At 49.9% G+C, this 27,652-nt stretch overlaps 14 protein-coding genes across 14 annotated transcripts; 9 read left to right on the top strand and 5 right to left on the bottom strand.

Moving 5' to 3' along the window:
- Positions 1-1,353: 1,353 nt before the first annotated feature.
- Positions 1,354-2,096, top strand: BDV37DRAFT_246367 (uncharacterized protein; the record flags this gene model as incomplete). The annotated part of the gene is made up of 1 exon (XM_032081753.1): positions 1,354-2,096. A coding segment is annotated over one exon (159 nt), but the record flags the coding sequence as incomplete, so codon positions are not given.
- On the top strand, positions 2,077-4,377 carry BDV37DRAFT_246362 (class I SAM-dependent methyltransferase). Its single transcript, XM_032081752.1, has 10 exons — positions 2,077-2,267; positions 2,325-2,365; positions 2,416-2,474; positions 2,577-2,623; positions 2,670-2,705; positions 2,766-2,884; positions 2,938-2,963; positions 3,016-3,046; positions 3,093-3,447; positions 3,497-4,377. Exons 3-10 carry the CDS (start codon positions 2,459-2,461, stop codon positions 3,728-3,730), a joined length of 864 nt encoding a protein of 287 aa, XP_031942416.1. The 5' UTR covers positions 2,077-2,267; positions 2,325-2,365; positions 2,416-2,458; the 3' UTR covers positions 3,731-4,377.
- Positions 4,378-5,041: 664 nt separating this feature from the next.
- BDV37DRAFT_271044 (uncharacterized protein) lies at positions 5,042-6,976 on the top strand (the record flags this gene model as incomplete). Its single annotated transcript, XM_032084658.1, has 4 exons — positions 5,042-5,109; positions 5,281-5,989; positions 6,116-6,383; positions 6,543-6,976. 4 exons carry the CDS (start codon positions 5,042-5,044, stop codon positions 6,974-6,976), a joined length of 1,479 nt encoding a protein of 492 aa, XP_031942415.1.
- Positions 6,977-7,950: 974 nt separating this feature from the next.
- BDV37DRAFT_101974 (nitroreductase family protein) lies at positions 7,951-9,043 on the top strand. The gene is made up of 2 exons (XM_032078199.1): positions 7,951-8,765; positions 8,834-9,043. The coding sequence occupies exon 1, from the start codon at positions 8,028-8,030 to the stop codon at positions 8,646-8,648; it is 621 nt and encodes a 206-aa protein (XP_031942414.1). The 5' UTR covers positions 7,951-8,027; the 3' UTR covers positions 8,649-8,765; positions 8,834-9,043.
- On the bottom strand, positions 8,871-10,158 carry BDV37DRAFT_102284 (uncharacterized protein). Its single transcript, XM_032078200.1, has one exon. The coding sequence runs from the start codon at positions 9,678-9,680 to the stop codon at positions 8,997-8,999; it is 684 nt and encodes a 227-aa protein (XP_031942413.1). The 5' UTR covers positions 9,681-10,158; the 3' UTR covers positions 8,871-8,996.
- Positions 10,159-10,257: 99 nt separating this feature from the next.
- On the bottom strand, positions 10,258-11,273 carry BDV37DRAFT_293481 (RTA1 domain-containing protein; the record flags this gene model as incomplete). The annotated part of the gene is made up of 3 exons (XM_032089426.1): positions 10,258-10,730; positions 10,791-11,033; positions 11,100-11,273. Coding segments are annotated over 3 exons (890 nt in total), but the record flags the coding sequence as incomplete, so codon positions are not given.
- Positions 11,274-11,762: 489 nt separating this feature from the next.
- BDV37DRAFT_246349 (Zn(II)2Cys6 transcription factor) lies at positions 11,763-13,797 on the top strand. Its single transcript, XM_032081751.1, has 3 exons — positions 11,763-12,140; positions 12,208-12,917; positions 12,983-13,797. The coding sequence occupies exons 1-3, from the start codon at positions 12,072-12,074 to the stop codon at positions 13,467-13,469; spliced, it is 1,266 nt and encodes a 421-aa protein (XP_031942411.1). The 5' UTR covers positions 11,763-12,071; the 3' UTR covers positions 13,470-13,797.
- A 1-nt stretch (position 13,798) lies between these two features.
- Positions 13,799-14,629, top strand: BDV37DRAFT_246347 (uncharacterized protein). The gene is made up of 2 exons (XM_032081750.1): positions 13,799-13,868; positions 13,932-14,629. Exons 1-2 carry the CDS (start codon positions 13,808-13,810, stop codon positions 14,222-14,224), a joined length of 354 nt encoding a protein of 117 aa, XP_031942410.1. The 5' UTR covers positions 13,799-13,807; the 3' UTR covers positions 14,225-14,629.
- A 665-nt stretch (positions 14,630-15,294) lies between these two features.
- On the top strand, positions 15,295-15,705 carry BDV37DRAFT_282327 (uncharacterized protein; the record flags this gene model as incomplete). The annotated part of the gene is made up of 2 exons (XM_032087017.1): positions 15,295-15,414; positions 15,490-15,705. 2 exons carry the CDS (start codon positions 15,295-15,297, stop codon positions 15,703-15,705), a joined length of 336 nt encoding a protein of 111 aa, XP_031942409.1.
- Positions 15,706-17,341: 1,636 nt separating this feature from the next.
- Positions 17,342-19,650, top strand: BDV37DRAFT_246345 (inorganic phosphate transporter). The gene has a single exon (XM_032081749.1). The coding sequence runs from the start codon at positions 17,836-17,838 to the stop codon at positions 19,528-19,530; it is 1,695 nt and encodes a 564-aa protein (XP_031942408.1). The 5' UTR covers positions 17,342-17,835; the 3' UTR covers positions 19,531-19,650.
- A 167-nt stretch (positions 19,651-19,817) lies between these two features.
- BDV37DRAFT_293479 (flavin monoamine oxidase family protein) lies at positions 19,818-21,639 on the top strand. Its single transcript, XM_032089425.1, has one exon. The coding sequence runs from the start codon at positions 19,916-19,918 to the stop codon at positions 21,626-21,628; it is 1,713 nt and encodes a 570-aa protein (XP_031942407.1). The 5' UTR covers positions 19,818-19,915; the 3' UTR covers positions 21,629-21,639.
- A 265-nt stretch (positions 21,640-21,904) lies between these two features.
- On the bottom strand, positions 21,905-23,030 carry fmaE (monooxygenase fmaE). The gene has a single exon (XM_032089424.1). It carries the CDS (start codon positions 22,959-22,961, stop codon positions 22,047-22,049), a length of 915 nt encoding a protein of 304 aa, XP_031942406.1. The 5' UTR covers positions 22,962-23,030; the 3' UTR covers positions 21,905-22,046.
- Positions 23,031-23,686: 656 nt separating this feature from the next.
- On the bottom strand, positions 23,687-24,605 carry BDV37DRAFT_282322 (sulfurtransferase; the record flags this gene model as incomplete). Its single annotated transcript, XM_032087016.1, has 2 exons — positions 23,687-24,404; positions 24,457-24,605. The coding sequence occupies 2 exons, from the start codon at positions 24,603-24,605 to the stop codon at positions 23,687-23,689; spliced, it is 867 nt and encodes a 288-aa protein (XP_031942405.1).
- A 1,070-nt stretch (positions 24,606-25,675) lies between these two features.
- On the bottom strand, positions 25,676-26,755 carry BDV37DRAFT_246341 (NADP-dependent oxidoreductase). The gene has a single exon (XM_032081748.1). It carries the CDS (start codon positions 26,716-26,718, stop codon positions 25,720-25,722), a length of 999 nt encoding a protein of 332 aa, XP_031942404.1. The 5' UTR covers positions 26,719-26,755; the 3' UTR covers positions 25,676-25,719.
- Between the last annotated feature and the right edge of the window lie 897 nt (positions 26,756-27,652).

Below are 27,652 nucleotides of genomic sequence, written 5' to 3'. Positions count from 1 at the left end.
CCCACTTTGACCCGCCGCTGGAGACAGGCGCGACAGCCAGTGCTGCGCGGTACGCCAACCATTCTTCGCTACTGCTTGTCAGGAGGGAGGCATGAGATGAATACGAAGATCGTGAGGACCGAGACGGAGTGATAGGCTTGTTGAGGTGCACAAGCCCTTACACCTTGAGAGAAACGGGGAACATCCGACGAGCGGCCCCCCTCCACCCGATAACCCTCGTATATCGGAAGGTATTAAAGCACGCCAAGAGACGGCGCCCCTCCCCGCCACGGGATCAGGAGATGGATATGCACTTTATGCACAATTCCTAGAAGGAACGCACTAAGATTTGTGAGAGAAGGCCTTAGTCTGCCACTACGGAATATGTGACCACCGGATGTTAGCCCTAATCAGGACCTAGTCGATTGTGTACCGGGGAGAACCAGACAAGCCCGTAAGTAGGACAAGGCCGTTATCTAGCCGCTAGATGCTATTTAATCGGTTTCTGTCCCCAGTGTCTTATCAAACTTAAAAATCAACAGTGAGGGGCTTGAGCATCAGAACGAAAGAGTACTTCGTAAGTTGACCGGACGAACCTCCGATCTCTCCCCCTCGTGTCCCCCGATCTCCAGTGCGGTTTAAATTCGGGTTCCAGACTCGATGAACCACGGAACGCCGGAGCAGTAATCAAATTGCAAAGATACCAGTGCGCACTAGCGAAAGGCAAGGGCCTGATTGGCTGTCAGGTTTCGCGTACTTTGGGATCATGCGGCAGCTGCAAAGGGCCTTCCTTCGCCCTCATAGCTTGTTCTAGACTGCTTAAGCTGGTGCAGCATGCTCGGTTTGTGCTGTGCACACCAACAGGGTTTAGACTCTAGAGTCGCATTGCCATCACACCAACGGCTCTTGCCTTTTTAAGGATGTGATGCATCGGATCCGTTAGAGGGCGTTGTGGAGCCAACAAGGGTCAATGACTTCGCTCTGGATAAGATTCGTGCATCGAGGATGTAGCCCCCCACCGCCACATGGAATCAGTAGAAACGGCTCACTATCCCTACAGGTGCTCGGGACTCTTTTCCATAGCCTGTCGGGGACCACATGAGCCTGAAGAATTGAGACCACGGTGACGTGGCGTGATTGGAATTGCTGACAGCGGGTAGTGGAGGCCGGGAGGCAACTTTTCTCTGGGATCAGAGCAGAATTACCTAACCTCTACAATACGATAAGACCTAACGAATTTATGTCCATAGCCGTGCGATCTCTCTTTCTTTGCTACCCAACTCGACGTGGCGAAACGGTTGCCTTTGTTTCGATACAAAGAATGGGGGACGTGGTTATGCCCTAATCGAGGGGCCATGGAGAAAGGGAAAGGGGAAAAAAAGAAAAAGGCCAAAATGCCTGAACACAGAAAAATGGCAAAAGACCCAGCCAGTGGATCCACTGGACCTCCAACCATTGAACCAACCAGCTAACCGATCAGTTAGACGGTCACTAACGCCGACTAATAAGCGGCTAACGCTGCTGGCCTCCCAAAAGAGCCACCAGACCTCCTCGATCGACGGTCGCGGCACACTGGTGGTGCATCCGTGCAAATGCGAACTAATGAGTGACGGGCGTAATATGATGATGGCATGGATTGAATAGTGCCAGGAGCCGAACGGGACTTGTGTACTTTGCCCATTCGCAAAACTTGGCCAGCTTTTAAGACACCGCAAATCTCTCAACGGCGGTCCCGCTATGCAGCCTGTTGACGAGTCTGATTGAAGACTCGCTGTCGTTGGGACCACAATTCCTCATTCTTCAGGACCTTTTCCTCCCCTTTCCCGTCGGCGTTCCCCTTCTTTTTTTATTTTTATTTTTATTATTCAATCCCTTCTTTTTACCGCTATTAATTCTATTACTATTATTCGTATAATTAGCTCGTAGCGGTATTGATTTTTTTTTTCCCTCCTAGTTCCATTCCCCAGATTAATCTGAATTCTATTTCTACCATTTCACGATCACCCACTCTTCCCTTCTCCCAGAAATTGTCCTCGTATTGCTCCGTCCCCAATTCTTGAGCAAGAATGGAATCCCGTAGTGAACCAACGCAAAAACGCCCCCGGGAGGAAACTCCACCGGAGAGCCCACCACAAGAAGTTGAACCTGAACTCCAACCTCCAGCTCAAACTCCAGCTCAACCCCAAGCGGAACCAGAACGAGAACCGCAGCAAGAACCGCAGCAAGCACCACAACCAGAACCGCAACCAGAAATCCAGGGACATGTTCAGGGCATCATCGAACCTGATGTTGGTCCATTCTTATCTTAGTAGTGGGGGGAAGATTCAGCTAACTAGACTTCCTAGAACTTCTCGGATACCGACGGTGATTCCTTATATGCGGGATCGTAAGTGGCGAAGTCCTATCTCGCCTAAATCGACGGGCTGACAATTGTAGACTGGGAGACGCCAGTTATACCACCAGTATTACGTCAAGTGCTATGAACTATCAGTATGTAACAGGTCATATTTCTGTGGGGATGTTGCTAACCGCACAGATATGAGGTATTATTTCTTGGCTCAACCACGGTATTGTGGCGCTTACTAAGTATATCGTACAGAATGGTCGCAGATATCATTCGTATCATGAGGGTGAATACATTCTGGTGGGTATTCCGTTGCCTTCTCGAGGAGTTATACTAACTTGGACAGCCTAATGACGAGCAAGAACAAGACCGTCTGGACTTGGTTGGTTGAGCCTACTGGAAGCATCGGTGAACAATCGAATGGCCAAACTAACGAGAACAGAGCCACCACATCTATCGGATGATCCTGAAAGGAGAGCTGCATGCGGCCCCTATCAAGAACCCCGCTCGGGTCCTGGATATTGGCACCGGAACTGGCATCTGGGCTATCGACTTTGCAGAGTAAGTCCAACCAACAGGAGAGGCATTGGCTACCTAAATATTGACGAGACTAGTGAACATCCCGAATCAGAAGTGATTGGTAGGTATTTCATTCTGTCTACGAAGGACACAGTATTGACTGGTCGGCTTAGGGAACGATCTCAGTCCTATTCAACCGTCATGGTATGATCAATGCGTCCCGGTCGTTCGGACATAACTAACTGATTAGGATTCCTCCCAACCTCCGCTTCGAGGTGGATGACTTCGAAGCGCCCTGGTCCTACAGCCAGCCCTTCGACTACATCCACGGCCGTGAGTTAGAAGGCTTCATCCGCGATCACGACCGCCTGTTCGAGCAGGCCCTGGCCAATCTGAAGCCCGGTGGATGGATGGAAATTGCCTCGATCGAAGTCAACTGCTTCTCCGACGACGGCACACATCTCAAAGCAACATCGATGATGGACGGAGTCAAGCACATGCACCTGAGTGCCAAGAAGTTCGGCAAGGATTTCGACACTGTGAAGAACTGGAAAACACAGATGGAAAACGCCGGCTTCGTCAACGTTCGCGACGACGTGTACAAGGTCCGTATTGACTCTCTATCCCGTGCACAGGAAACGCTAACGGCCACAGCTCCCCCAAAGCCCCTGGCCCAAAGACCCCAAGCTCAAGGAGCTCGGTCGTTACCATCAGGTCAACATGATCGAGGCCATGCCGCCCTACTGCTATGCGCTGTTTACCCGAATGCTTGGTTGGCACCGGATTGAGATCGAGGCGCTGGTGGCAGGCATGCGGAGGGAATTGCGCGATACTTCGCTCCATTTGTACTCGCGACTGCACATCGTGTATGGGCAGCGGGCGCTCTGAACGCCCAGTGATGATCGGTCAATAATGAATTTGCATCTACGCATTGGGTTGTCAAGTATTCTGAGCGAATTATTGCATGTGTCCTGCCGTGGCGCGTAGGATGTTGGTTTCTATACGAACTCTTTATTTACATTATCTATACTCTATCTCAGCTGATTGTTGCATGTCATGATTGTGAAGTGTATCCCAGACTCTGTCCCATCCATATTTTACTAATATTAGTTTCATGACATGCTAATGAGCCGCCTTGGCAATCTTCTACCATGTTAATAGTCCGGATAAACTAAGTGTCATGGTCAGGAATCTAGTGTCGGGCTCTAGGCGCCCCGTGTTTCCGACTAAAGCTATCGGGAGGCTTTCTTGGTGTGACCCGGCCCTAAGTGTTCAAGGTCCCCGTAGTGCTCGATACAGGATCCAAGTTGGAAGGTCTCGCGGTCGTACGGCGTCCACGCTATACCCGGTCCGTTTACCATTGCCGACAGTTTCATCGTCACCTCGAGTGTGTTACGTTTCCATTTCCTTTGCACGGGACGGCGGCTTATATAGACAATGGAGGCCCACTGGAGCCAAACAACCCCTGTCGCATGGGATTTGGCGTATCACCATGCGTGTCCAAGGTCCCCGATGCTACTATGTGCATTGTCTCTTCTCTCGGCAACGTAGGTCTCAAAGACTCTGTGCGTTTCTTGGCTGGCTGGCATTGTAGAGCTACTGTCAGTGCCTGAGACCGACCCCACTCTTGACTCTCTTTGTGTTGTATCGGGCTTTGTACCTGTGGACGCCTTGCGATGCGTTGTACCACACCTTTATGGTGGTAGACTCCACAGGGACGCCAATCCTGTTAACTTAGTTTCGTTATAGGTGGATATCGAGAGAATGAACATCTGAGATTGGCGTCCCAGTTAAGGCCTCGGGACGGAACTTTTACTCTACCTCCACGCTTATCGTTAAAGACTGGTGCATACTGACCCGGAAGATATACTCCCGAAACCGTTTCGACGGACCGTTAGTGGTTATATATAGTTTGTGCTACACAACTTCTACAAATGAGACCAACGCGACCTGTTGCCAATCATGGTTAGGGCTGAGGCCTCGCCCACCTCCCAGGGGGGAAGATATATGGAACTGCAACCCTATGCTATATATACTGGATCGCCTGGTCTCCAATTGTGATGTCCAAAATAGGCAGTATGACGTATCCTGCGATCACGTGAGGTAAGACGTCGATCATCGTGCGTCTCGTATTCTGGCCAGGACATCTATTCCTGACCTAGACGTCTCATAGGGCTCTGAGTTCTAGTCGTATCGGAAATGCCGACGCCAGTGAAACGGAAGCGGGCCAGTAAGCCGAAAGTGCGGACGGGCTGTATCACCTGCAAGTTAGTGCTACCGGAGCTCAGACCAGGGGGGTAATCGGTGCTAAAACCATCTGCAACGCAGGATCCGGAAAGTGAAGTGTGATGAAGGCAAGCCCGCCTGCACCCGGTACGACTAACACAGCAGACGCCGTGAGACGCGATGGGGCCGTGGAACTGACAAGCAGTGTTCAGGTGCATCAGTACGGGACGAAAATGCGACGGCTATTCTTCGCAGACGGCGCCATCCAGCATCTCCCAGCCGCTCTTGACCGTCACGACTGCCAAGTCGAGTACGGAGTCACGCGCGCTGGAGTTTTTCTTTCACAAGTCGTCCTCCCAGCTGGCCGGGTTCTTTGAAGGCTCGTTCTGGAAGGTCTCTGTCCTCCAACTCAGTCTTGTGGAACCCGCCATTCGCCAAGCCATCGCTGCAATAGGCTCGTTGCATGAGCACAAAGGAGGCAGTAGACTGCTCCCCTCGTTTAATGCCGCAGGGGGCGATCCACATCCGGCCGTCCAGCTGTATACCCGGGCGCTGCGCTCGACGATCGAGAAAAGCGCCGCCGATACAGGCGCGATCCCCGTGGTCGTGATGGCGAGCATTCTGTTCACGGCCTTTGAGTTCCTTCGGGGCAACGCGTCCGCCGCAGCGTCGCATATCTCGAACGGCATTAATCTCTTGTGGGCATGGCGTGAGAAGACCGGCGGTCGGCCGAAGGTGCCGTGGGGCCAGGGGTATTCGTCGTTCCAGTCGCACTTCGTGGAAACGGAATTGGCCCCGATCCTGAGCCTCTTCAACCTCAACAGTTCCGAGTTCCATCCCGGCACGCGCCGAAAGGTCTTGCTGAACCCGGTTGATACCGGACTGCTCATTCTAACGGACAGATTCGAAAGCCTCCGCGAAGTCAGGGTGGCGATGGTGGACTTGGTCACCGCCACGGCGGCGGTATTCCAGTTATTGGATGAGAACTTACAGTCAGGAAAGCTACCAGATGCTGGGTTGCTAACGATCATCAGCGGACTTCGGCAGACGCGCGACCGCTGGAAAACGAACTTCGATGACCTGGTTCGACGGCAGGGCTCCACGTGGAACAAGAACGAGCAGGATGCGGCCGAAGTCCTCCGTCTGATGTGGTACTCGACCGTGATGGGAACGACGACGTACCGCGTGGGCTGCGAGTGCGCTTGGGACGAGCACCGAGCGGACTTCGAGGAGATTGTCCGCATCGGCGAGAAGATCGTGTCGGACCCCGACCGCTACCCAGATGAGCTATCGAAAACCCTCTGTCTCGATTTCGGTTTGCTATACCCGCTCCACGCTGTGGCTTGGAAGTGCCGCTGGCCGCGCCTCCGTCGCAAAGGATTAGATCTATTGCGGCGGATGCCGAGAAAAGAATGGTGGTATGAAGTTAGCCACTACCACGTGGTATTTACACAGATCATGGAGTTCGAAGAAGCGTGTCTGGATCCGCACGAGGTCGCTGTCACCGAGGATGCGTCCGTCGTCCCCGAGCATGCCCGCGTGCATGATTTCTATACGGAACAGACATCCACGAAGGCCAACGGATACACCCTTCATAAACTGACAATGTTGACCAAGCCGGATGGCCTGGAGGGAGGGTGGCATTCCACAACGGAAGACCTGTGGTTGCCCACGCCGCCCCAAGACGGCGACGCAGTTTCACCCTTCAACCTGTTCTGTTGCAAAGATTGGGCGAAGGCTGAGCTATCCAACACTCAGACCGTGAACATGGTGACAAATGCTGTGCTGGGACCTCAAGAGTCACCGGGAACACGATCTGACGATTCCTTCAACGGGAAACGCTCAATCCTTATGGCACCGATCTTAAAACCGACCTCCGCGACCGGGTGGCTTGCCCGCAACCGATAGGACGATGCACGGGACCAGGAACTCGGCACAGTCTTGCTCGATGTCCTGAATTAGGCTTAGAATTTGACTTCCTATGATACCAAAGCGTGACTGCTTGATGATCCCTGCTATTGATTGCGAGTCATGAGTGCTTCAATACATGAGGGTGACTCGTCACAGACATCCAATGAGCACCCGGGTTTTCGTATCTCCCCTCAGGTGTATAATATATAGAATAGATATATACTAATTCAGATACATGGTTCGATGAGAATCGAGAATAGAATGAAGTTTGCGATCTATCGTGACTGGATGCTCTTTACCTCCAGCTTGGTATAGGGTTGATCCCTTGAGGGTGAATTAGCCTCAGGCGCTCAGGCTCCGCAAAGCCGCCGGCCCTCCCGTCCTCATGGAATCGTTAAACAGACCTATGTCGCTGATGTGTATCTGTTTGAGTCATGACTAATGTGCCTGTGCGTAGCATGTATTGATTGCATGTCTCAATTAATTAATGGCATATCGCGATGGTGTTTCGAGACTGCCGAGCTGGAAGATATCAAAGCGAGAGTAGTGACTTAGTTCGGTTGGGTTCTTCACCTTGGGACTGGGAGAATATTACATATTATAGAATTTCAATATCCTACTCACGATCACCGAAGAGCGATCATGGGATAATTCTATAGACAATGATCAGGTACGCCAGTTAAGTAATATTCATTGATAAGCTAAGAGATGCCTCGGCACGGCCCACTACCTAACTTTGTTTCTAAGGATGACCAAGACTTATGGCATCCTCAACACACACTGCAGAATGACACATGGTTACCTAAGGATATTCAAGCGTCGATCGGTTTTCTTAACCTAATTACACTATATCGCCAATCGGGCTCGAACAAGATTAGCGAAATTCCAGTCGCTTCGGATTTAAATTCAATTATTAACAACCGGCGATGTATCTGATCTAGAAATCTATAAATACTCCCCAATTTCCTCCCTAGCGAGCTCCACCATTCCCTTTCTTCGCAATCCACTACACCAGACCAATCCCCAACCACGCGTAACATACACCACAATGTCCAAAGGCAGCACCGCCCTCCTGGCCGCCCTGGCCAACCGCCGATCCTACTACGCGCTGCGCCGCGAATCGCCCATCGCGGATAGCAAAATCCAGTCCATCCTCGGCTCGGTCATGCACAAAACGCCGTCCGCATTCAACTCGCAAACCACGCGCACCATCCTCCTCCTCAACCAAGAGCACGAGAAACTCTGGAACATCACCAAGGACGTGTTGTTGGGGCTCATCGGGCCCGAGGCATTCAAGAAAACCGGGCCAAAGCTGGACGGCTTCAAGGCCGCGTACGGCACCGTCCTGTTCTATGAAGATCAGCCTGTGGTGGAGGACCTGAAGGCGAAGTTCCCTCTCTATGCGGATAACTTCGAGCCCTGGTCCGAGCATACCAGTGGGATGCATCAGTTGATGGCGTGGGTTGCGTTGGAGGAGGAGGGGTTCGGTGCCAATCTGCAGCATTATAATCCTATCATTGACGAGAAGGTCGCGGCCAACTGGAATGTGCCGGCGAGTTGGAAGATGAGGGCCCAGCTTGTGTTTGGTGTTCCGGATGAAGGCAGGCCGGCGGAGAAAGAGAAGATGCCGCTGGGCGAGTTGATGAAGGTTTATGGGGCTAAGATTTGAGCAATCTGTTTTAGATGTTATAGACATGTAGCACAGCGATTAGAGATTGCGCATTCGATAGAGAGTCATATAACGATTATCAGATCTTTCTATCTCCAACCCAGACCCGTCTGCGATGTGAGACATGCCACTATGATAGTTAATACCTCTACTTGAGCAGTATGAAGGCTAACGCACCGATCAAGCACCAGCGCCACCAAGTGCACCGAGAGCCCCCAAGGCTCCCGACTTTTTCACGACACCAAAATCCATTCCTGCATACGCTGAGGGTGGCATCCAGGCCGCTAGTTCTGTCTAAGGGTTAAACACATAAACCATGAGGGCGTTATAAGACCATGGAGTCAACGTTCACTCACCATCCGCTTTAGCCTCGCTACTCTCCGCAGTATCATACCACGTCCTCAACACCCACAATGCAACCAGCGCATCCCTCATATCCTGCTCCATAGACGCCGTAACAACCAACTTCCCCCCCTCGCCCTTCCCCCCCTCAAACGCCACATCCCTACCCCTAGCATCGGTCCACCGATACCCACCCCCAGTCCACTTCATCTTGGCCGTAAAGAGGGTAATCTCCACATCCTCACAAAACAACGGCTTATCGTCCATCCTCTTCCCGGCACTCAGAAGCGCCCGAAACTCCGCCTTCTGAAACCGCGCCTTACTCACCTCAAAGCGGATATTACCCAACGATCCAAGGGAGACGGCAGTGATATAATATGCGGGGACATCTTTCCGGTACCGCGCATGCGCCGGATGAGCGAGGTAGAATATGTGCTTCTTCTGCGATTCGGGGGATTTGCTTTCCAGTTTTGAGGGCGCGTCCGTTTCTATTCGCTCGAATTTTACGGATGTGAACTTTTGGGGGAGAGATGCTATGTCTTGTGATATCTCGTAGAGGGGTGTTGAGGGGGCGGCCTCGGTGTGGATGAGTTTGTTTGATAGGATGAGGGTAGTTGGAGGTAGGGTTTCTTCTCCGAGGGTGGTTGATGTTAAGGAGTATGGAGGGGGCGGGTCTGAAGTTGAGTCCATTTTTTTTCTGGGTTAGATTTGAGGAAGTGAAGAAGTAGTGGCTAAATCGATGTTGAATATTGCGAGAATTTCACCGCGTGGCTACGCTCAAAAAAGTTGGGCAGTCTAAAATATATTCTATAGCCAGATGGTATACTGAGTGTCATGAAGGTTAGATGTTGGAACATGACGTAGTCATATGGGGTGGCTGTGAGGTGATCTGCGAGAACCCTAACTTGGGGAAAGCGTGTATGGACGAGAAGGATCGATCTCAGGCCGGTGTTGGTTCCTTCGTGGCAATGCACGACTGCCAAGACGCCGTTTGTTATTAGACTCTCGTGTTTGGGTTGGGGTCCGTATTTGTAGTATGGTGTTATGGTGTTGGCGCAGTTTGGTGGAGTCAGTTTGAACGGCGCTTCATTCGATGATAGATCTTGGTGGTGATTAGTGAGGCCCACTATATGGTAGCTGCTGGCGACAGCTTCATGTTGTAGCAGGGGCGGTTCAATACATTAATGTATAAATTCATCGTTGTTAGTTGATCTATCACATATGTACAACAACCAGTGACAGCATGCTCTAGAATACAAATCGTAAATCATACAGGCTCATCGCGTAGCTCAGTGGCCATCGTATAGGACCGGCCTAAAGACGCTTCCGTCTTCGCCAACGGACTCAAAACCTTCGATGGATGGAAAAAGCTCATCCCCACCATTGTGATGAACATCAGTGTCGAATCAAACACGTACATGAATACCTCATGGCTAATTAGGTACCCATCGTTGCCCTGCGCATACTCGATCAAGCGGAAGATCGACCGAATGAGGATCAGAACACTGGCGCTGTATAACCCAAAGATAACAGTCTCCCAGGTAGCGTCGCGCCAATTGCGAGGAAAGATGGAACTCCCAACCGATTGGGACGTCGGATTCTTGTGAATGCGGTAATGGAAGAGGGTCGCCACAATGATGAAGACGCTGAAAAACACCAGTTGTACACATAAACCCGCGATGGTGATGTTCTCGCCAGTGTTCATCCCACTGATGGTGCCGCTTGCCATGATTCCGGCGCCTTAAATATCGTGAGCATTACAGGAAAATGGATGGTGGAAACGCGGGGACTGTTCTATACCTGTCCCTTGTGCGAGGAATGAGATCACATCACCCGCGACGAAGATTGTCGTTAGCCATTTGGTAGATACCGGACTTAAATGCTCTGCATCGAGATATCTGATGAGGCGTCCCAGAGTCATGTATATAGAGGCAGCGTAAAGAGGGGGCGCGAGAAGAATCAGAGTATTCCCCACGGCATATATGGGTACGGATTCCTTGTCAAAATGCGATAGCACGCGACAGATATACCCTATTATCTGGACTGGTCTTTGTTTAGTCTCGCGTTCTAGGGTTAACTTGGTGGATTTCCACGGAGAGATGGACCTACAAATCCCACCAGTCACAAAGACTAAAAAGTACCAGCATCTTGGACGAACAGTTTGCCAGAGATGATACGCGGTTGTTAGAGTGAATAGAACAATGAAGAGTACCGCCGCAACGAGTGATGGTGTATAGCGGTACAGTTTAAAGTCGATTCCACCATCGTCGTTACCACTCATGTTGACTGATATCACATGTAATGGTGAACCACAAGGGGAAGGATAGAATAGATTGCACTAAGTTGAGGCTTCCATCTTTCCTTGTAGCGGCCACCTTCATGTTTTAAAGGGGATCTCGAATTCGAGTTCGTTATCGTTTCCACCTCCGGATCCGCTCGGTATAAGTCTCCACTCGCGTGCCCAGGGGCTTACTGGTAAAGATTGAAGCCCCTAGAGTGGCCAAGCCTGGTCACAGTAACGGCTATCTATTGAGATAAAGTAAATAGCCCGGGTGCTTCGGCGTACACTTATAGGAATAATAACCTATATATGTGCCATAGTGGGAAGTCGTTCAGATTGAATGACAATTTAACTTGCCCGCTCGCCCGGTGGTTTGATAACAGGGGCCCTACTGGCGTTCAAAAGTATATCGTGATGATCTATACTAATATGGACTGCACCCAGCTATTGATCTACAGCCCTTATCCGAGCTCTCTTGAATTTGACAGCGAGTCTGCTATGGAAACGCAATCTATGTGACCTTGGGTTGCTCCACGTTTCTGTTACCAAGATGCATAGTTGAGACCCACCACTCAAGGGAAGTTTTTAATGAAATGTGGATTCTCTCGGTCCAGGCGGCCAATTAAATCCGCATAGCCCCGGATTCGAATCGGTGTTCGTTTTCGCTATCGTATTACTTCAATACGCCACACCTCGAACAGATACTGCTCGCGATCCCCATATCTGGGCCTACAGAGATCTTATTTCGGTTTTAACGAATAACGAAGACCTCGGTGCATCGCTGCTACTCCAGACGGAACATGCCGCCCCGGAGATCACACAAGAAGTCTCGCAACGGCTGCGACCAATGCAAAAAACGGAGAGTGAAGGCGAGTACCCCGATTTGACAGCGGCATTGCCGGTCTATTTTATGTCTCCCTTATTAATAGTCTCTAGTGCGATGAAGCCGATCCATGTTTAAATTGTACCCGTCGCAGTCTTTCGTGCAGCTATCAGCATCGAATCGGCACACCACAACCTGAACCCAAGACGAAACATGCTGAACGACTCGTTGCATGCACCCCAGCTCCCGGCACATCTCTTGCCAAGATATCTGCACGGACCGATGCCGCCTTAAGCGTCTTTCAGCGCAATTTAACAGATACCGCATACTTCGGGCGCGAGTGGAACGGTCAAGACCCCGAATTGATGCACCATTACTGCACCTCCACATGTACCACCTTATCAGATCGAGAAGATATCCACCACGTGTGGAGAATCGAGGTTCCGAAAATCGCTTATTCCTATGAGTTTCTCATGCACGGCATCCTGTCGTTATCCGCACTCCATCTGTCATATGTCAAGCCCGAAAAACATAGTCATTACCTCACCAGCTCCACTTTCCACATGGCCCTAGGACTCCAAACGTTCCGAACTATACTTCGCAAGCCAACCGCGGAGAATTGCTTTGCCCTCTTCGCATTCTCGAGCGTCATCATGGTCTGGATATGTGGTGTCCCGACAGACTCGAAGGATGCACAGCCCTTGAGCAGCGTGATTGAGATGTTTAATCTCTCCCGTGGTATAACTTCCCTCCTTGAGTTTTTTCCCTTAATTCAGAAGTCTTGTCTTGGGCCACTGTTCTCTCAAGACTGGAGCGAGAAAGTGTATGTGACCTCTTTCCCTTTCATGTCATCGTGGCTTTGTCTTTCCAACTAATTTGCTTTCATAGGGACACACCACTCCGTCTCTTCCATGGCCTTAATGACCAGATCCATAGACTCAGGTATCGGCTCACAGTCGAAGTACTTGAAGAAGAGGAGAGATCAATCCTAGAGCATGCCATCATTGAGCTGAAGAAAGCCTGCCAACGTATTGAACGCGCCCACAGCCCTTCCGCCTGCGGCCTGATTTTCATTTGGCCGATTACAGTCCGCAACGGGTTCATTAGCTTGATTGAGAAAAGGCAGCCTTTTGCCCTTGTATTGCTTGCTTGCTACTGCGCACAGCTACATGTGTTCCGGCGTTTTTGGGTTATGGAAAGCCGTGCAGAATCGCTGCTATCCGAGGTCTTGGCGGTTATGCCACCTGGGTACGCAGATCTTTTAGACTGGCCGCGGCAATTCTGTTTGCATGGTCCCGATATGGAGAGATGGTGTGTCCTTCATCCAAGTATGGAAGGAGTGGCTCAAGAAACGTTCTCTCATGTCTATATTTGAATCCAATAGATGTCGAAGAATGTCCATGTTCATGACTTTCTCCTGTCTAACCTTGAACTAGCACTTCTTCAAATGGTCAGCCTCGGGGACCAAAAGCTATTCCTGTTCTAATACTGGAAGTATCCATTGTATTGCCCCTGAATGCTACATGAGGGCACAAAAATCGATGCCTAACAGATGGTCACGTGTCACCATGTTAATGATGCACTAAGCTAGGAATGGTAATCGGAGAGGGGGCTGTAATCGCCCGATTAGGTTAGTGACATAGGCATCCATTCTGACATCCATTCAATGTAGAAGTCCACCCTGAAGCATTGCTCTCTGCGACCAATCCTAGAATGAGAATCTCCATTATCTCGGCGGCTATTACAGCATGCTGTCTATTTATAATAGGATGCGGTACGAGATCTTTGCGGTGCTTCCCATAGAAAGCCTTCAACGCCCATAACTAATGAACAGCAGGCATCTTACTCTACAACAACACGCGGGTCCCACCGGAAGCGATGGACCGGCATGCCTACTGCGCTGACTGCATTAACTATGCAAGCCGTGTGGATGACATGATCCGTCGTGGCAACAACGTCCGGGGAAACAAATCGTTCTTTAAATACGCTTCGGACGTATCATGTCGGGGCCAGCTGTTGATTAGCAAGCGGTGTCTACGGTATCGCCGGGCGTTCCTTGACAACCCGGATAGGTTTATGTTCGATATTGAAGTTCCATCTCAGGCTTGTATTGCTATCAAAGCTTGCTAGGAGGTTATGTGTTTCGCCTTTTCGTGTTTCGTCTTCTGTCGTGCTTTGGGTTGAGGCAGTGTTGGCCAATCTGTCACTCCACTGATACTGAGAACTGGATCCCAAGAAGTGGGGGAATGGTCCAAAGTCAAACTCAAGTCGTGAGGCGGGAGTTCCTAAGGAATCACTTGAGCGAAATCAAAGCGCGTGGCATCACCTGATGCCACAGTTTGGCTTAGGAACAACGTATTTCTTGATTACGATCACCTTGGGTAATCTAAGTATCACTTGTCTGCACTGCAATTGCAACAAATCACCAATGCAAAGCGACTGAAAATACTACGAGACTTATGTACATAAAATATCGACATAAGGCATGTGTATGATTCGGGGCTATCTATGAAACTAGTTTGGCACTGCCACTACATCATGCAGTGTTCAAATTTGACATCATCGCCTGGCAAAGACTCTTTCCAGAAAATACCACCAACAGTGACGGTAACTAGTCAGACTCCGTTAATCTAGGTTCGTACTTGGCTGTATTCATTACGAAAGGTATGGCGGACAATCGAAAGCCTCACTGGTAGGGATGCCTTCGACGGTGCTTAGTATCTGCTTTCACCCGACCTCCATGTAAACGATGCTCAGCGACCGGGATTATCTGTTGGGGATACAATGATAAGCAGCCTCTCAGGTCAACATGGCTGGCACGAGGAAGAATCAATTCTCGGAGTCGGAAGACGAAGTAAAATGACACCAATGAAATAACGACGGATCAATATGTCAACCCTAACTTTGTAGTCAGTCCTCATAGAGTTGAAAACCGATCTACATGTGTTTGTCCAGGCGACGGAATACTAGTATTGTCAGTGAAAGGTCTCGGGCAGATGACTCGTCGGCCACACTGACATGTTCGCTAGATAAAGTACTACTCTACATCGCCAGGCTGGGCCAAAACTCTGCCGTATACCCAGTCACACCTCTGATCTTCCAGATGGCGATTACGGCTTACCCTAATAATACCCCACTCGTGATTTTCTGCATGACCTTAAGTCATCGAATGAATCGCGCGAGAAACGGACCCCGCTACCATGCGCTGGAGCCGAAATCGCGGCCAGCTGATTCGATCTCTAAGTGATGATATTAACGCGGAACATAGACGCATGAGCGACCTCATCATTGCAGGCATCCTGACACTTTTGCTCATTGATGTACGTCGTGCACTGTAGACTGTAGTGAGCGTAAAGATAGTACTGACCATGTCTGGACATACAAGCCACAACAAGGTACCTACAACACCCAGCGTCTTCACCAATGATGCGCGTGAGATCCTTAACCGGATCCATAAATTCTCCCCAGACCAGTGGGCCGAGTCCAAATTTGCGTCACCCGCAGAATGGGTCCTTCTAGGAAACATCCACCAGGTGGCTGTGGATGCGTGCTTCGATCAGCCTTATAATTTTGCCATGAACATGTCTCTCGATGATGGTGGATTGCGGTAGTTAAGCTGCGTCAATTGCGCTTCCTCAGTCCTTCCATTTCTGCACATTTCTCTCTTTTTATATTGGCTGAGTTATAGATAGGTGCTGGGCATGGTTGTTGTATTCTTGTCCTGTACAAGAAGTCCAAACCATACTTTGAACTGATTTGTGCCCGCCTAGTGAACGCCAATAGAAGTCACTAATTGGCGCTGTGAACACTGTTCCGTGCTGTAAGACCGTCGAGTCAGACCACTTCCGGGTTGTGGAATCATGACGGAAAAGATCAGTGGACGCGGTCACATCCAGTGTGAAGTGGAAAGTTGTCACACCCATTGGCGTTACTTTTGCGGGGACAAATTGATGAAGATTTTATCCACCCTCATATGAATGGAGCGTATGACACAATATATGATCAGGACAACGAGCGTTATGATGATATCGACGATCAATGCGTTATTAAATGAAATAAACATTGCTCTTCTGTTAGAGTGACGGCGCTCATAGAGGTAATTTGGATTGATCAGCGAGGTATCCTGAGTTTAACTATGTATGCAACCCAGGAGAAGCAAAAAAGAAAAGATTCTTCGGCGTAACCCGATAGTAAAAATCACGCCAATGTAATCCAGACAGACTTGACTTATTCACGAATAGTAGCCGGATTAATTGTTAAGTAACTTTCTCTTGTTGTCAAATACTATCGTCGCACGCAGCCTCGAAATATATCTTCTAGAATAGGGTCGAGAACAGTATTCGAATCCAACTCGATCCAATTGCTTAGTCTTTCTACATGTTACAGTATATTTTGCTACCACAGAAAGCATAATAGACTTAAAGGTACTATATGAAGATCTAGTTAGAGGTTTTTGAGTTCAATTGTTGAAGATCGGTGTTCAATTAGCAGGGTTTATCATGGTTTGCCAATACTAGAGTGCAAGATATCCAAACACATATAGGTCGCTGGTAGAGAGTTTTAGCTTGGGACTCTATGTCTTGTATTTGTGAACTTGCGAGTAAGAACTGACAAAAAAGGAGTCCATGAAAGAACAGAGACTATAAACAAATAGCAAAAAGATGTTGACGAGAGTGGGATTTGAACCCACGCCCCTTTCGAGACTGGAACCTTACTCCAGCTGAGAGATTATTAGTTATATGTTTGAGAAGATGAGTATTTCATAGTGGTACTAACCGCCTTAGACCGCTCGGCCATCTCGCCTTGATTGGAATATTACTTTGATAACGCAATCTGTAATCTCAGAAGCCCCCACCCCAGCATGATGCAACGTCGACATATCCTACTCCCCCCAATAGAATACTCCATTGTACGCTCTACGGAGGCATCTTGCCCGAATTCAAGAGGAATATGTGTTGAGCTCTAATTGATGCGCAGTGGCAAGTGGTCGTGTGGGTGTGCACTGCCTTCATGACCCACTCAAGGTCCGAGGCCAGTCTCTGACGCCACGACTGTGACGAACTGCGGCAGAGTCTCCCACGTGGGCCAGGAAATGCCTCGCATTGTATTTCAGAATATCAATTAATCATTACACCCCGAGCAATTTCCCTAAAGTGGCAAACCCCCTCGTGAGTTCAAAATCATGCCAGCTTCTTCGGGTGTGAAGGTTTCCGCCAAGTCACGCGCCGAGATACCAAGATGGGCTTAGGGTTCTCTTCTCACCGGTGCAGCAACCCTAAACGATATCTCGAACCTCATCCTCAACCAGAAGGTCAGGAACGTGCTGGAGAGGGCCTTCTGATTGGGTGTCATCCATCTCCAGTACCATCGGATGGCGTCTCGGCAGCACTTGGCGCCAAGTCCGCTCCTCTGGGCACGCTGCGAGCGGAAGATGAGCCCTCGACCAATCTCTGTGAAGCGAGAGCTCACGTTCTCCAGTGTACCAATCAGTGTCAGCTGGAGTGCCGAGATGAGATGCAGCAATTTGATACCTTGGCGTGAAGTCTGTCAGCACGTTCTCGCCGAGTGTAGCAATCCTCCCGAGTGCAGCAGAGAAGGGTTCCTACTTAATACTCGTCCGCCCGTAGAACAGTTTTTGAGGTGTAGAGATATCCAGTCCTTCAAGACCACATCAGAGCCCTACCAATCCTTCTCCTCGCCCTCCACATTACCCTTCGGTGTGGTTCGGCACGCCGCCCAACATGATTCCCGCCATTACCGCAAAGTATGACTGGATCTTGGCAATAACCTCGATTGCCTTCGTCTTCAGCGCCTTCGGAAACGGTGCCAATGATGTGGCTAACTCATACGCAACGTCCGTGGCTGCCCGGACTCTGGAGATGTGGCAGGCGGGTATCCTGGCTACCATCACAGAGTTCGTCGGTGCCGTGGCTTTGGGTAGCCGTGTGACCTCGACAATCAAATCGGGCATTATCAGCCCCGATCGCTTCATGGGCAAACCCGGTACCTTCATGTTGGCCATGGGCTGCGCGGAGGTTGGAAGCGCCACCTGGTTGATGGTGGCTACGCACTACGGGTGGCCAGTATCAACCACGCAGACCGTTGTCGGGGCTTTGGTCGGTGTCGGATTCGCTACACAAGCAGAAATTTCCTGGGGATGGAAGAGTGGCAGTGTGTCCCAAATCGCGGCGTCTTGGGGTATCGCCCCGGCTGTTGCTTGCGGCTTCTCGGCTCTGATCTTCGGCACCCTCAAGTATAGCGTGCTGGAGCGTCAGGATTCTTTCAAATGGGGCATGCGTCTCATTCCCCTCTACCTTTCCGTGACCGGAGCTATCCTCGCCCTTTTCATTGTTGTTGAGGCCCCTACTGCCCCCTCGCTCGAGGAGTTCGGTGCCGGCAAAGCCGTCGGCATCATCCTCGGCGTCTTCTTTGGCTGTCTCCTCATCTCCTACGTCTTCTTCGTCCCCTACTTCCACCGTCGCCTCGTGAAACAAGACCCTCGCATCCGAGCCTACCACATTCCCCTCGGACCCTGGCTTCTCAAGGATGACTGCCCCCTCTACTGGCCTGGCAAGGGTGACAAGTTCGTCACCAACTACTACGAAGATGCCCATGGCGAAGTCCGCGCCGGCCACAAGGATAGCGGGAAAGAGAAAGCATCCGATCAGAAAGACACGAACATTTCCGACATCGAGCGTACCGCCGAGTCAGCCATGGCTACTCCCCAGATCCAACCGAAAAAGCGCATCATTGGCCCCCATGAGCGCTTCCTCGAGCCTGTCCAAGACCTCTCCTGGCTCAACCCGGCCAAATGGTGGGGCTGGATCAAATTCATTCTCCTCCAGGGTGTCACCCGCGATGTGATTACCCACGACTCTGAGCACCTCCGCGCCGTCCACGCCCGTGCCCACCGGTACGACGACCGCGTCGAGCATCTCTGGACCTACTGTCAGGTTGTCTCCGCCATGATGATGTCCATCGCACACGGCTCCAACGATGTCGCGAACGCCGTGGGACCCTGGGCTGGTTCGTACGCCACCTACCTGTCCGGTGCGGTGAACACCAAATCGGAAACCCCTGTCTGGTTCCTCGTCATTGCTGGTCTGCTCCTGGGTGCCGGGTTCTGGTTCTATGGTTACAACGTGATGCGGGCGATGGGTAACAAGATTACCCAGATGTCGCCCACTCGTGGCTTCGCCACTGAGCTCGGAGCCGCCGTGACTGTCCTCTTGGCCTCTAGACTGGGTCTCCCAGTTTCTACCACTCAGTGTCTCACTGGAGCCGCTACCGGTGTTGCTCTCATGAACTTCGACATGGGGGCGATGAACTGGCGCCAGCTTGGATTTATCTTCATTGGCTGGGTTCTGACCCTGCCTTGTGCTGGATTGGTTGCTGGACTCATTTGTCTGATGGCTTTGAATGCCCCACACTTTTAATGGCTTTCTGGATGGATAAAAAGGCGTATCGATGGTGTTCTTGTATATAGATTTCGGGTTTGTGCTCTGCATTGCTTTCACGACTTTATACCCCCTTTAATCAGATAGAGTTGAATGCTGAAAGATTATTTTCATATATAATTGTCTCTCTTTCACTACACCGCATAATTATTTTCCATCCAAAAAGTCTTTGTGCGGCCAACCAGTACCTTGCGGACGCACCTAATAACGATCGACACCAGGAACAAGCTGATCAAAACTATCCCCAAGGTAAGCATCTACAAGGTCCCTACCGAGCTGAGTATAACTTCACAATGAATTCGAAGCAAACCACCCGCTTTCCGAAACCCCACGCCCGCAAACCCTCGTTCTCAACCCCCTCAAAATGAGACCGCGCGCCCTCCTCCCCTTCCTCCTCCCTCTAACGACCGCAACACCCAAGCTGCAAGATTTCGATGCCCTCGGCGCTTGGTTCGACGGCGTCAACGCCATAAACACCACCACAAATGGAGCACACAACCCCACCAACAAAAACACCACGATTGCCATCGTTGGCGCCGGCATCTCAGGCCTCACAACCGCCCTCCTCCTCGATAGCGTCGGAATCCACAATTGGGAAATACTCGAAGCGAGTGACCGGGTAGGAGGACGGTTCCGGACGAAGCTCGTTGGGGGCACGGATGAATGGGCCGAAATGGGGCCCATGCGGCTGCCTGTTAGGGTGCGGTATAACGATGGCGAGACGGTGGAATACTCGGACCATGCAATGGTGTTTCAGCTCGCGGAGCTGTTGAATAATATGAATGGGAATGAGAGTCAGTGGAAGGTTGATTTTATTCCGTGGATACAGCATCATGAGAATGAGTTGCTGGCACGCGGGACAGGTCGGTTGGCTGATGGGTCTATTCCGACGCGGGGAGAGGTATATGGGAATGAAACTGGATTGGGGACTAAGGATCCTATGGCTACTGCTGAGTATGAGAAGACCAAGAGCAAGATGGAGCAGATATTGAGTGCGAAGGAGATGCTGAAGTTCATTCAGAGGGATGTGTGGCGGGCCCATCGGGCTGTCATGGATCGTGGACTGGACGAGTGGAGCGAACAGGCGATGATGAAGCATGTGTTTAATGCTAGTGTGAATGTGACCGATGCCATTTGGACTGGTAGTGATTATGATATATTCTGGGACGAGATGCATCATAATTCGAACCTTGGGTTGGATGGGAGTCCTGGTTCCTTGGGGGAGACGGAGTGGGTTTGCATTGATCGTGGATTCAACCGGTTATCCGATGCGTTTTTGCCGCATGTGAGCAATCGGCTTGTCCTCGACAGGAAGATCCGGAAGCTGGAGACTGTTGATCACCCTGACGGGCGCATGCAGACGCGTTTGTCGTGGTATCCATCTATTGGAAATCGGACGTACGAGAGCAAGACGTATGACTACACGATTATGGCGGTGCCCTTTACCATGACTCGGTTCATGGACTTGCCTACATTTTCTTCAGTGCTGGGTCGCGCGATCAGTGAAGCTGGGTTACGGTTCAAGTCTGCCTGTAAGGTGGCTCTGCTCTTCTCGGAACGCTTCTGGGAAAAAGGCGATAAACCTATTTTCGGGGGCTATTCTACTCCGCCGAGCAATTCTGTTGGAGCGTTGTACTATCCCGTCTACGGACTGAATGAATCCCGCCCAGGTCTTATCATGCATTACCGTGGTGGAGATTGGAGCGATCGGTTCGTCAGTTTCTCAGATGAAGAGCATGTGCAGACTGTGCTGGATGCTGTGGTTTCACTGCATGGGGAACAGGCCCGTGAGCTGTATACTGGTGATTATGAAAGACTCTGCTGGTTGCAGGATGAGCATACTGCTACCTCATGGTGTCGGCCAGATGTCGAGCAACATCGGCTCTATATCCCGGCTTATCATCAGACTGAACATAATACGATCTTCATCGGAGAACATACGGCTCCGACGCATGCGTGGGTGAGTAGCTCTTTACACTCGTCTGTTAGGGGTGTTGTGCAGTTGCTGTTGGAGCTGGGACTTGTTGATGAGGCGAAGAAGCTTAATAAGGAATGGATGGGGAGGTGGATTCGGTAGACGGACGTAATAACTGTATATCAACCTGGGTCCAGGAGATGTTGTCATTTACCTCTAGTACCTCTGCTGGACATAGTCATGATAATCATAGAGCAATGGACAAGCCAAAGGCTATATTCTGATGATCAAAACGACATTGACGGCGCTATCTATTTTCAGCGTGAGAGGAAGGAGAAAGGGATGATGTGATGGTGAGGAAGAGTGGCCTTGGTCTACGAGGCCTATTAGTGGGCTAGTGGGCTAGTGGATATAGGAACTTATAAGCGATGATGCTTACACATTGCTGGATCCCAACCAGGTCAAAGACACTATATATATGACACGAAAACGCTCACATCAAATACGCTTTATCCTACAAATTGCAGACTCAAAAGACAAAAAGACCAGTTGATAGTTACCAACCTCACCACCCCTTCGACTACCATGTCCTATCGTACAGCTCGTCCTCTGCCTCCTCGCTCCCCTCCAGCTGACGCATTGCCAGCCTCCTAGAAGCAGATCTCAAAGCGGGATGTCTCGCATCAACAATTGGTCTCACAAACCGCGACACACTACCCTCCCCCTTCCCCTCCTCAGCAACAGGGAACCATGTGTCCCCCAATCCCGTCGGCTTCGAATTAATATAGATATTCTCCCATTTCCCCTTCGGCACAATATACGTCTCATGATAAATCGCAATATGCGGATGGTCCTTCACGATCTCCGTCCACCACCTCATGCCCTCCACATGGAGCGAGCCATGCGCAAACCGATGCAACGCGTCGTAATCTCGGAGATAGTAGATTGACATAACGTCATTACCCGCAGAGTCATCCTGCTTAATCCAGGCCGAGCTGCCGAGGAGGCCGTACTTGACAGGATTGGAGTTCATCTCACGATTCATCGCGATGACTTGTCGATTGAGCTCGGGGAAGCCTGGGGCGAGAAGACCAAGGGGGTGGTTTGAGCGGGCCCCTAGGTGGAAGACCACAATCGACTCAGAGGCGAGTTCCTTTCCGAAGGTGCCGTCAGTATTGGGCGCTTGCGCGGAGAATTTTGTCTGGATGACGCCGCCAATGTAGCGGTTTCGGGTGATGTTGGCAGCCATCAGTAAGTGGTCGGTTGTGCGGTATAGGAGGATTAGCATTGTAGGGATGAGGGCATAGGTGCCGAAGACCATGACGGCCAGGCCTTGTAGAAGTCCGCCCAGAAGAAGCCATGTCGAAAGGGTTAAATTGTCGCGAACTGCTACCGATGTCAAGGGCCGGATTCGCGGGGGCTGAAGTATTCCCCGAGAGCCTGTCGACTCTTTTGACACGGTAAACGGTGGTAGCAGAGGACTGAATGCTGTCATTGTGAAAGCCAAGTTGTTCTCCGCCTTGAAATCTATAAATGTATTTGGTAATTGAAAAGCGAGGGCAAGATTTGAGGACGGCGTGCTGCTTTTAATCTTATTCTTTCGCTCCTTGCAGCACAACGACGAACATGCATATAATATCCGTCGGACTTTAACCAAAACGTAATTTGCCGATATTAAGTACTAGGTTGAATGTAATTGGCTGGCAACACAGCGTTAGGCCTGCCACCACTGAGCCGGACATTGATATAATTGGCCCTATCGTCAACGTCGGGCTCCAGCCCCCGACACTAGTCTCTTGCATGCGAATATTCCACAGATACACATATAACCACTGGATGTGAGTGACCGATCAATCTTTTTTATGATATCCTCGGACACTTGGGAGCACGTCCAGCGGGTCAAATACCCCCCTTGTATAGAGACTTGGCTAGGCAGCGTGTAACCTTAACTTGATCCTGTTCAATGTCTCTCGTCTTAGGGTAAATCATAACCTAGTAATGTGACAAATAACACGAAACTTATGATTGTTCTTGTCGTCCCAAGACGGTGGGGTACCATAGATGATCAAGTAGTATTATCAAGATATTTACATGAACAAAGGGCTCGTCATTTGAGCAGACAGCGCCATCTAGAGTTCGGTTCCTCTCACGTTGCTCTCAAAATATCAGGGGAACAAACGGCTAGAACGTGTGAACAAGCATGTACAGAGGAAGTAGAATTCAGTCCCTGACTACCAAGCCACTTTCCGCCCTCCTTGTCCATTCCATCCAACTCCCATCGTACACCCTTCGTTCCATCTCATGACCGGTCACCTGCAATGAGAGATCCAATGCGGCAGCAGTCACTCCTGAATTGCAAGTCAAGATAACCGGCGTACTGGCACTAATACCCGCCTTCTCAAAGAGCTCCTTCAGTTCTGACAGGGGCAAAAATGCCTTCGACTCCGCGTCCAACATCGCTGCCAACGGAATATTGATCGCAGAAGGCATATGCCCCGATCGGAGAGTGGTATCCGCTTCTTCTTGCGTACCCGAAAACCGGCCTGGGATTCTGGCATCTATGATATGATAATTCCCTGCTTGGTGCAAAATTATGTCCCGCAATTCCTCAAATGCGATCACTTGGCTCGCAGCTGGTTCGTGAACAGGGTAAACGGTTTCCGGAAGCAGCGACATCTTTCCTTCCTCAACAGGATATCCTTGTTCCGTATACAGACGGAAATTATTCAAGACATGTACCGACTTATGCCCGAAGAGGCGACAGGCCCATGCTACGCGTGGTGCGCTGTACATGCCTATCTCCACTGCGTCGTAGACGACCAGGATGTCGTCCGGTTTTATACCCATTGATCCCATGCAGTGGGCGAAGTGGCTTGCTGTGGGAAGCATCTGGGGGTATGGTGACGCATTGTCTGCTATCACATCCATATCAAAGAGCCTGTTCCTTTCTTTAGACACGGTAGGGTATGTGGGGTGACAACTAGACTTACACTGAGCCTGGTATATGCTGTTTCTCGTAGGACGAGCGCAGTGCCTCACGCCCTGCCGCTACCGGAATGATGCGGCGTGTCGTAGATCCTCTAACATTGTGAAATTCTTCTGGACTCACCAGAATGGAGGGGAAGGGATCGGTAGACATTATAATGCGGGGGGTGTCTATGAAGCAATGGCGATGCAATGCATAATGCTACCACAGGACCAGTGCTTAAATCTAGACAAATACTATATTAATCTTCAATTAGAGCGCCCAAGATGATATGAAGTATCCTTGTCGCCTAATCCTAGAAATGCGAGTCCTGTTTCCCGGCAGCTGAATCACAATTGAAGATCGCAACCAGGGAACCAATGTGAGATTTATTCCTTATGCATCTGCTTAGTCATGGTGCATGTGATGCATAACTTTCCAACTCAATGCTGAAATTCATGAAATTCTTGGCATTTTGACTTTTTGACATTTCAATCACATTTCGTCACCATTCAACGTGCCATTTTCTTGAATATTTTGCTGGAATACTGGATAAACATGGTCAATTTCACCCAAAATGCCAGTATTGAATGATATCGATTCATAATGCTGTGGTATTTCATAAATGTCAAATTTGAATTTCACATTTGAATTTCATGACATTTTGAAAATCCCAAATTCTTATCTTATCGCCTCTTCTTGTCTCCACTGGTCCATACTACTAGTACTAAATGGGTTTAAAAGCAGATGGTTTGCTTGATCACCCACTCTTGCTTCTCTGGTACTATTCAGCGCACGGGGATATCAAGCTGCACAAATTGCTTTGACTATCTGTCCTTGGTTCCATATTAGAAGGATCGACTGTTTGCAGAGCACTGTATAACAAGGTCTCACACAACGAGATTTCCTGTCTCTGCGGTAGAACAGAGATGAGGCCTTTCGAATAGTTTGATAAAAGATTGGAATCTTCTTATATACCAAGTTACGGACACAACACACAAGGAATCCCTAGCCTTGTTACCCTAGCCAAAAACATTCAACTGGCTGTCCAACATACCCAGTGATATTCGCGAGCCATCCCGGGCCCTGGATATTGTTCACAGGCTCATATAGTTATCCATTCCATCAGCATGTTACCTACGTGAAAAAAGCACCATTTGGCACAGTTACGGTAAGATATCCAAATCCAATATGTATATCAAATTAGCTCCCGACAAAAAGAACAATTCGTGGTGCATACATGTCGCCATTCATCATAGTCACATCACACTCGGGCACCAAACTAACCTCACTGATTAAGAGTCAAATCCAAAATGATCTTCCCCCTAGCATGTCCCCCATCCAACCTCGCAAAAGCCTCCTGAAAAAGCTCCAAAGGCCAAATACTATCCACAGCTGGCCGACACTTCCCGGCCTCAACAAGCTTCGTAATAGCCTCAAGATGCTCCCTCTTTGGCTCCATCACAAAGAACAAACTCTTAACACGCTTCTCCTTCAACCCCTCTGGTCGAACCTGCTCCGGGGGCTGGAAGATGCTAACCAAAACACCCCTATCCTTCACACACCACCACGCATCCGCCAGCGACCTCCCCCCAACACAATCAACAACCACATCAACCATGCTCCCCGGCTCCTGTGCCCACGCTCGTAAATCTGTCTTGCGATAATCAATAACCTCACTCGCCCCTAATCCCTTCACGAAATCCACATTCCTCGATCCACACGTCCCGACAACCGTCGCACCAACCAGCCTCGCAATCTGGGTAACCCAGATCCCCACTCCCCCAGAAGCAGCAGTAACAAGAACCCTCTTCCCCTTCCACTCGTCACTGTCAAAGGCCCCAATTCCGCTCTGAACGAATAAAGCCTGCCAAGCCGTTTGCGCCGAAAGCGGGACGGCAGTCGACTCCGCCCAGCTTAGGTTCTTCGGTCGATGCGCCAGTTCATCGGTGACGGCGATAGCGTAGTCGCTGGCACAACCGGGTCGGAGATAATTGGTTCGAGCGTAAACCTCGTCTCCAACAGAGAAAGGGGAATTCTCGGGCGATTTGACTACTGTGCCGGCGATGTCGTAGCAGGGGATTTGAGTCCGGGGCTTCGGCGGGGGGAAGTATTTTAGCCAGTTGAGTTCGTTTGCGCAGGGGGAGACGCAGTGGACGCGAATCAGGTGCTCATTGGCGTTGAGGTCCGGGATTGGCATGCCCAGAGTGGTTTGGATGAGACGGGTTTCTTGGATGCTGGGTTGGAGGAGGGCCCGCATTGTTTGGGGGAGGGTTGTGGTGGACATTTTCAGTAAGGGTCTTTGGTGGTTAAGTGAATTAGGCAGTAATTAGGTTATGTATTTCTGCAGGTTTGGAGATACTATTTGGAGTTTGGGATGTCTTCGTCTCATGATCTCGTATTTATATCTTGGGTAGATTTCAGGAATAGCCTTTGGAATATCCGGCTGCAAGCAAGTGAAGGAGGTCATGAGATTGATACCCGAGACGGAGGATGTTCATTTGTCAGAGGATGCTTGGCTTGGAACGACAAATACAGCAGGTATAAGGTAGTTAGTCCTTACGTTTTAACATTCCACGGTATCCCAACGTTCTAGACACAGACAGTGTTGTTCTCGACTCGACGGTGGCTTGTTCCCGAATAGCCTATTGAACCTTGTGTTTCGAAAAACACCCGACAATGAAACGCAACTGACTTTCCGTGGCCTCCAGGCTGGTTGGTTGATTGGAAAGAAAAGGTGATTCGCTCTAGAGGATTTGAAAAGAGGCATGGTCTATTATTGGCTTATTATATTATGCACTTCTGTTCTGGTCCGGCAAGAGATAGTCCGTAGGCTGTCTACTTGCTCTTCTATTCTCTGGATATTCCGCTATTTTATATTCTATTATATACTATACTCTGTACTGCTATTACTTTTGTATGTTTTTTTAATATTTTGAGTATATTCTTTTCTGAATGGGAGGAGAAAAGTCAGGGACCGCCAAAGCCGCTGCCACTTCCAATGCGGGAAGCTATCTTCAGACCACAAGGGGTGAAGAGACACTTAAGACAAAGACTCTAAACAATTCTGAGAAAGATTTTATTTTTTTTTTTTTTTTTTTTTTTTTTTTTTTTTTTTTTTTTTTTTTTTTTTTTTTTTTTTTTTTTGATCGGTGGTTAATTCGAATGTGGCTTCAGGATGCTGGGCATAATTGCTGTAAAAGGGCAGAATGAATCGAAAG

This window comes from Aspergillus pseudonomiae (assembly GCF_009193645.1).
Source record: "Aspergillus pseudonomiae strain CBS 119388 unplaced genomic scaffold BDV37scaffold_26, whole genome shotgun sequence".
Classification (NCBI taxonomy): domain Eukaryota; kingdom Fungi; phylum Ascomycota; class Eurotiomycetes; order Eurotiales; family Aspergillaceae; genus Aspergillus; species Aspergillus pseudonomiae.
Note: the sequence above shows the minus strand (reverse complement) of the source record. Positions and strands in the feature narration are given on the sequence as shown.

What these genes read in the sequence shown, in the direction of transcription:
- BDV37DRAFT_246341 (XM_032081748.1), bottom strand. Translation starts at nt 26,718, where the DNA reads ATGTCCACCACAACCCTCCCCCAAACAATGCGGGCCCTCCTCCAACCC.
- BDV37DRAFT_293479 (XM_032089425.1), top strand. Translation starts at nt 19,916, where the DNA reads ATGAGACCGCGCGCCCTCCTCCCCTTCCTCCTCCCTCTAACGACCGCA.
- BDV37DRAFT_246349 (XM_032081751.1), top strand. Translation starts at nt 12,072, where the DNA reads ATGCCGCCCCGGAGATCACACAAGAAGTCTCGCAACGGCTGCGACCAA. An exon ending in GCAAAAAACGGAGAGTGAAG is followed by an intron (nt 12,141 to 12,207) that starts GCGAGTACCCCG and finishes AATAGTCTCTAG; the next exon opens with TGCGATGAAGCCGATCCATG. An exon ending in CAAGACTGGAGCGAGAAAGT is followed by an intron (nt 12,918 to 12,982) that starts GTATGTGACCTC and finishes TTGCTTTCATAG; the next exon opens with GGACACACCACTCCGTCTCT.
- BDV37DRAFT_102284 (XM_032078200.1), bottom strand. Translation starts at nt 9,680, where the DNA reads ATGGACTCAACTTCAGACCCGCCCCCTCCATACTCCTTAACATCAACC.
- BDV37DRAFT_246345 (XM_032081749.1), top strand. Translation starts at nt 17,836, where the DNA reads ATGATTCCCGCCATTACCGCAAAGTATGACTGGATCTTGGCAATAACC.
- BDV37DRAFT_246347 (XM_032081750.1), top strand. Translation starts at nt 13,808, where the DNA reads ATGAGAATCTCCATTATCTCGGCGGCTATTACAGCATGCTGTCTATTT. An exon ending in TCTATTTATAATAGGATGCG is followed by an intron (nt 13,869 to 13,931) that starts GTACGAGATCTT and finishes AATGAACAGCAG; the next exon opens with GCATCTTACTCTACAACAAC.
- BDV37DRAFT_246362 (XM_032081752.1), top strand. An exon ending in TGGGCTATCGACTTTGCAGA is followed by an intron (nt 2,885 to 2,937) that starts GTAAGTCCAACC and finishes TGACGAGACTAG; the next exon opens with TGAACATCCCGAATCAGAAG. An exon ending in TTCGCGACGACGTGTACAAG is followed by an intron (nt 3,448 to 3,496) that starts GTCCGTATTGAC and finishes TAACGGCCACAG; the next exon opens with CTCCCCCAAAGCCCCTGGCC.
- fmaE (XM_032089424.1), bottom strand. Translation starts at nt 22,961, where the DNA reads ATGACAGCATTCAGTCCTCTGCTACCACCGTTTACCGTGTCAAAAGAG.
- BDV37DRAFT_101974 (XM_032078199.1), top strand. Translation starts at nt 8,028, where the DNA reads ATGTCCAAAGGCAGCACCGCCCTCCTGGCCGCCCTGGCCAACCGCCGA.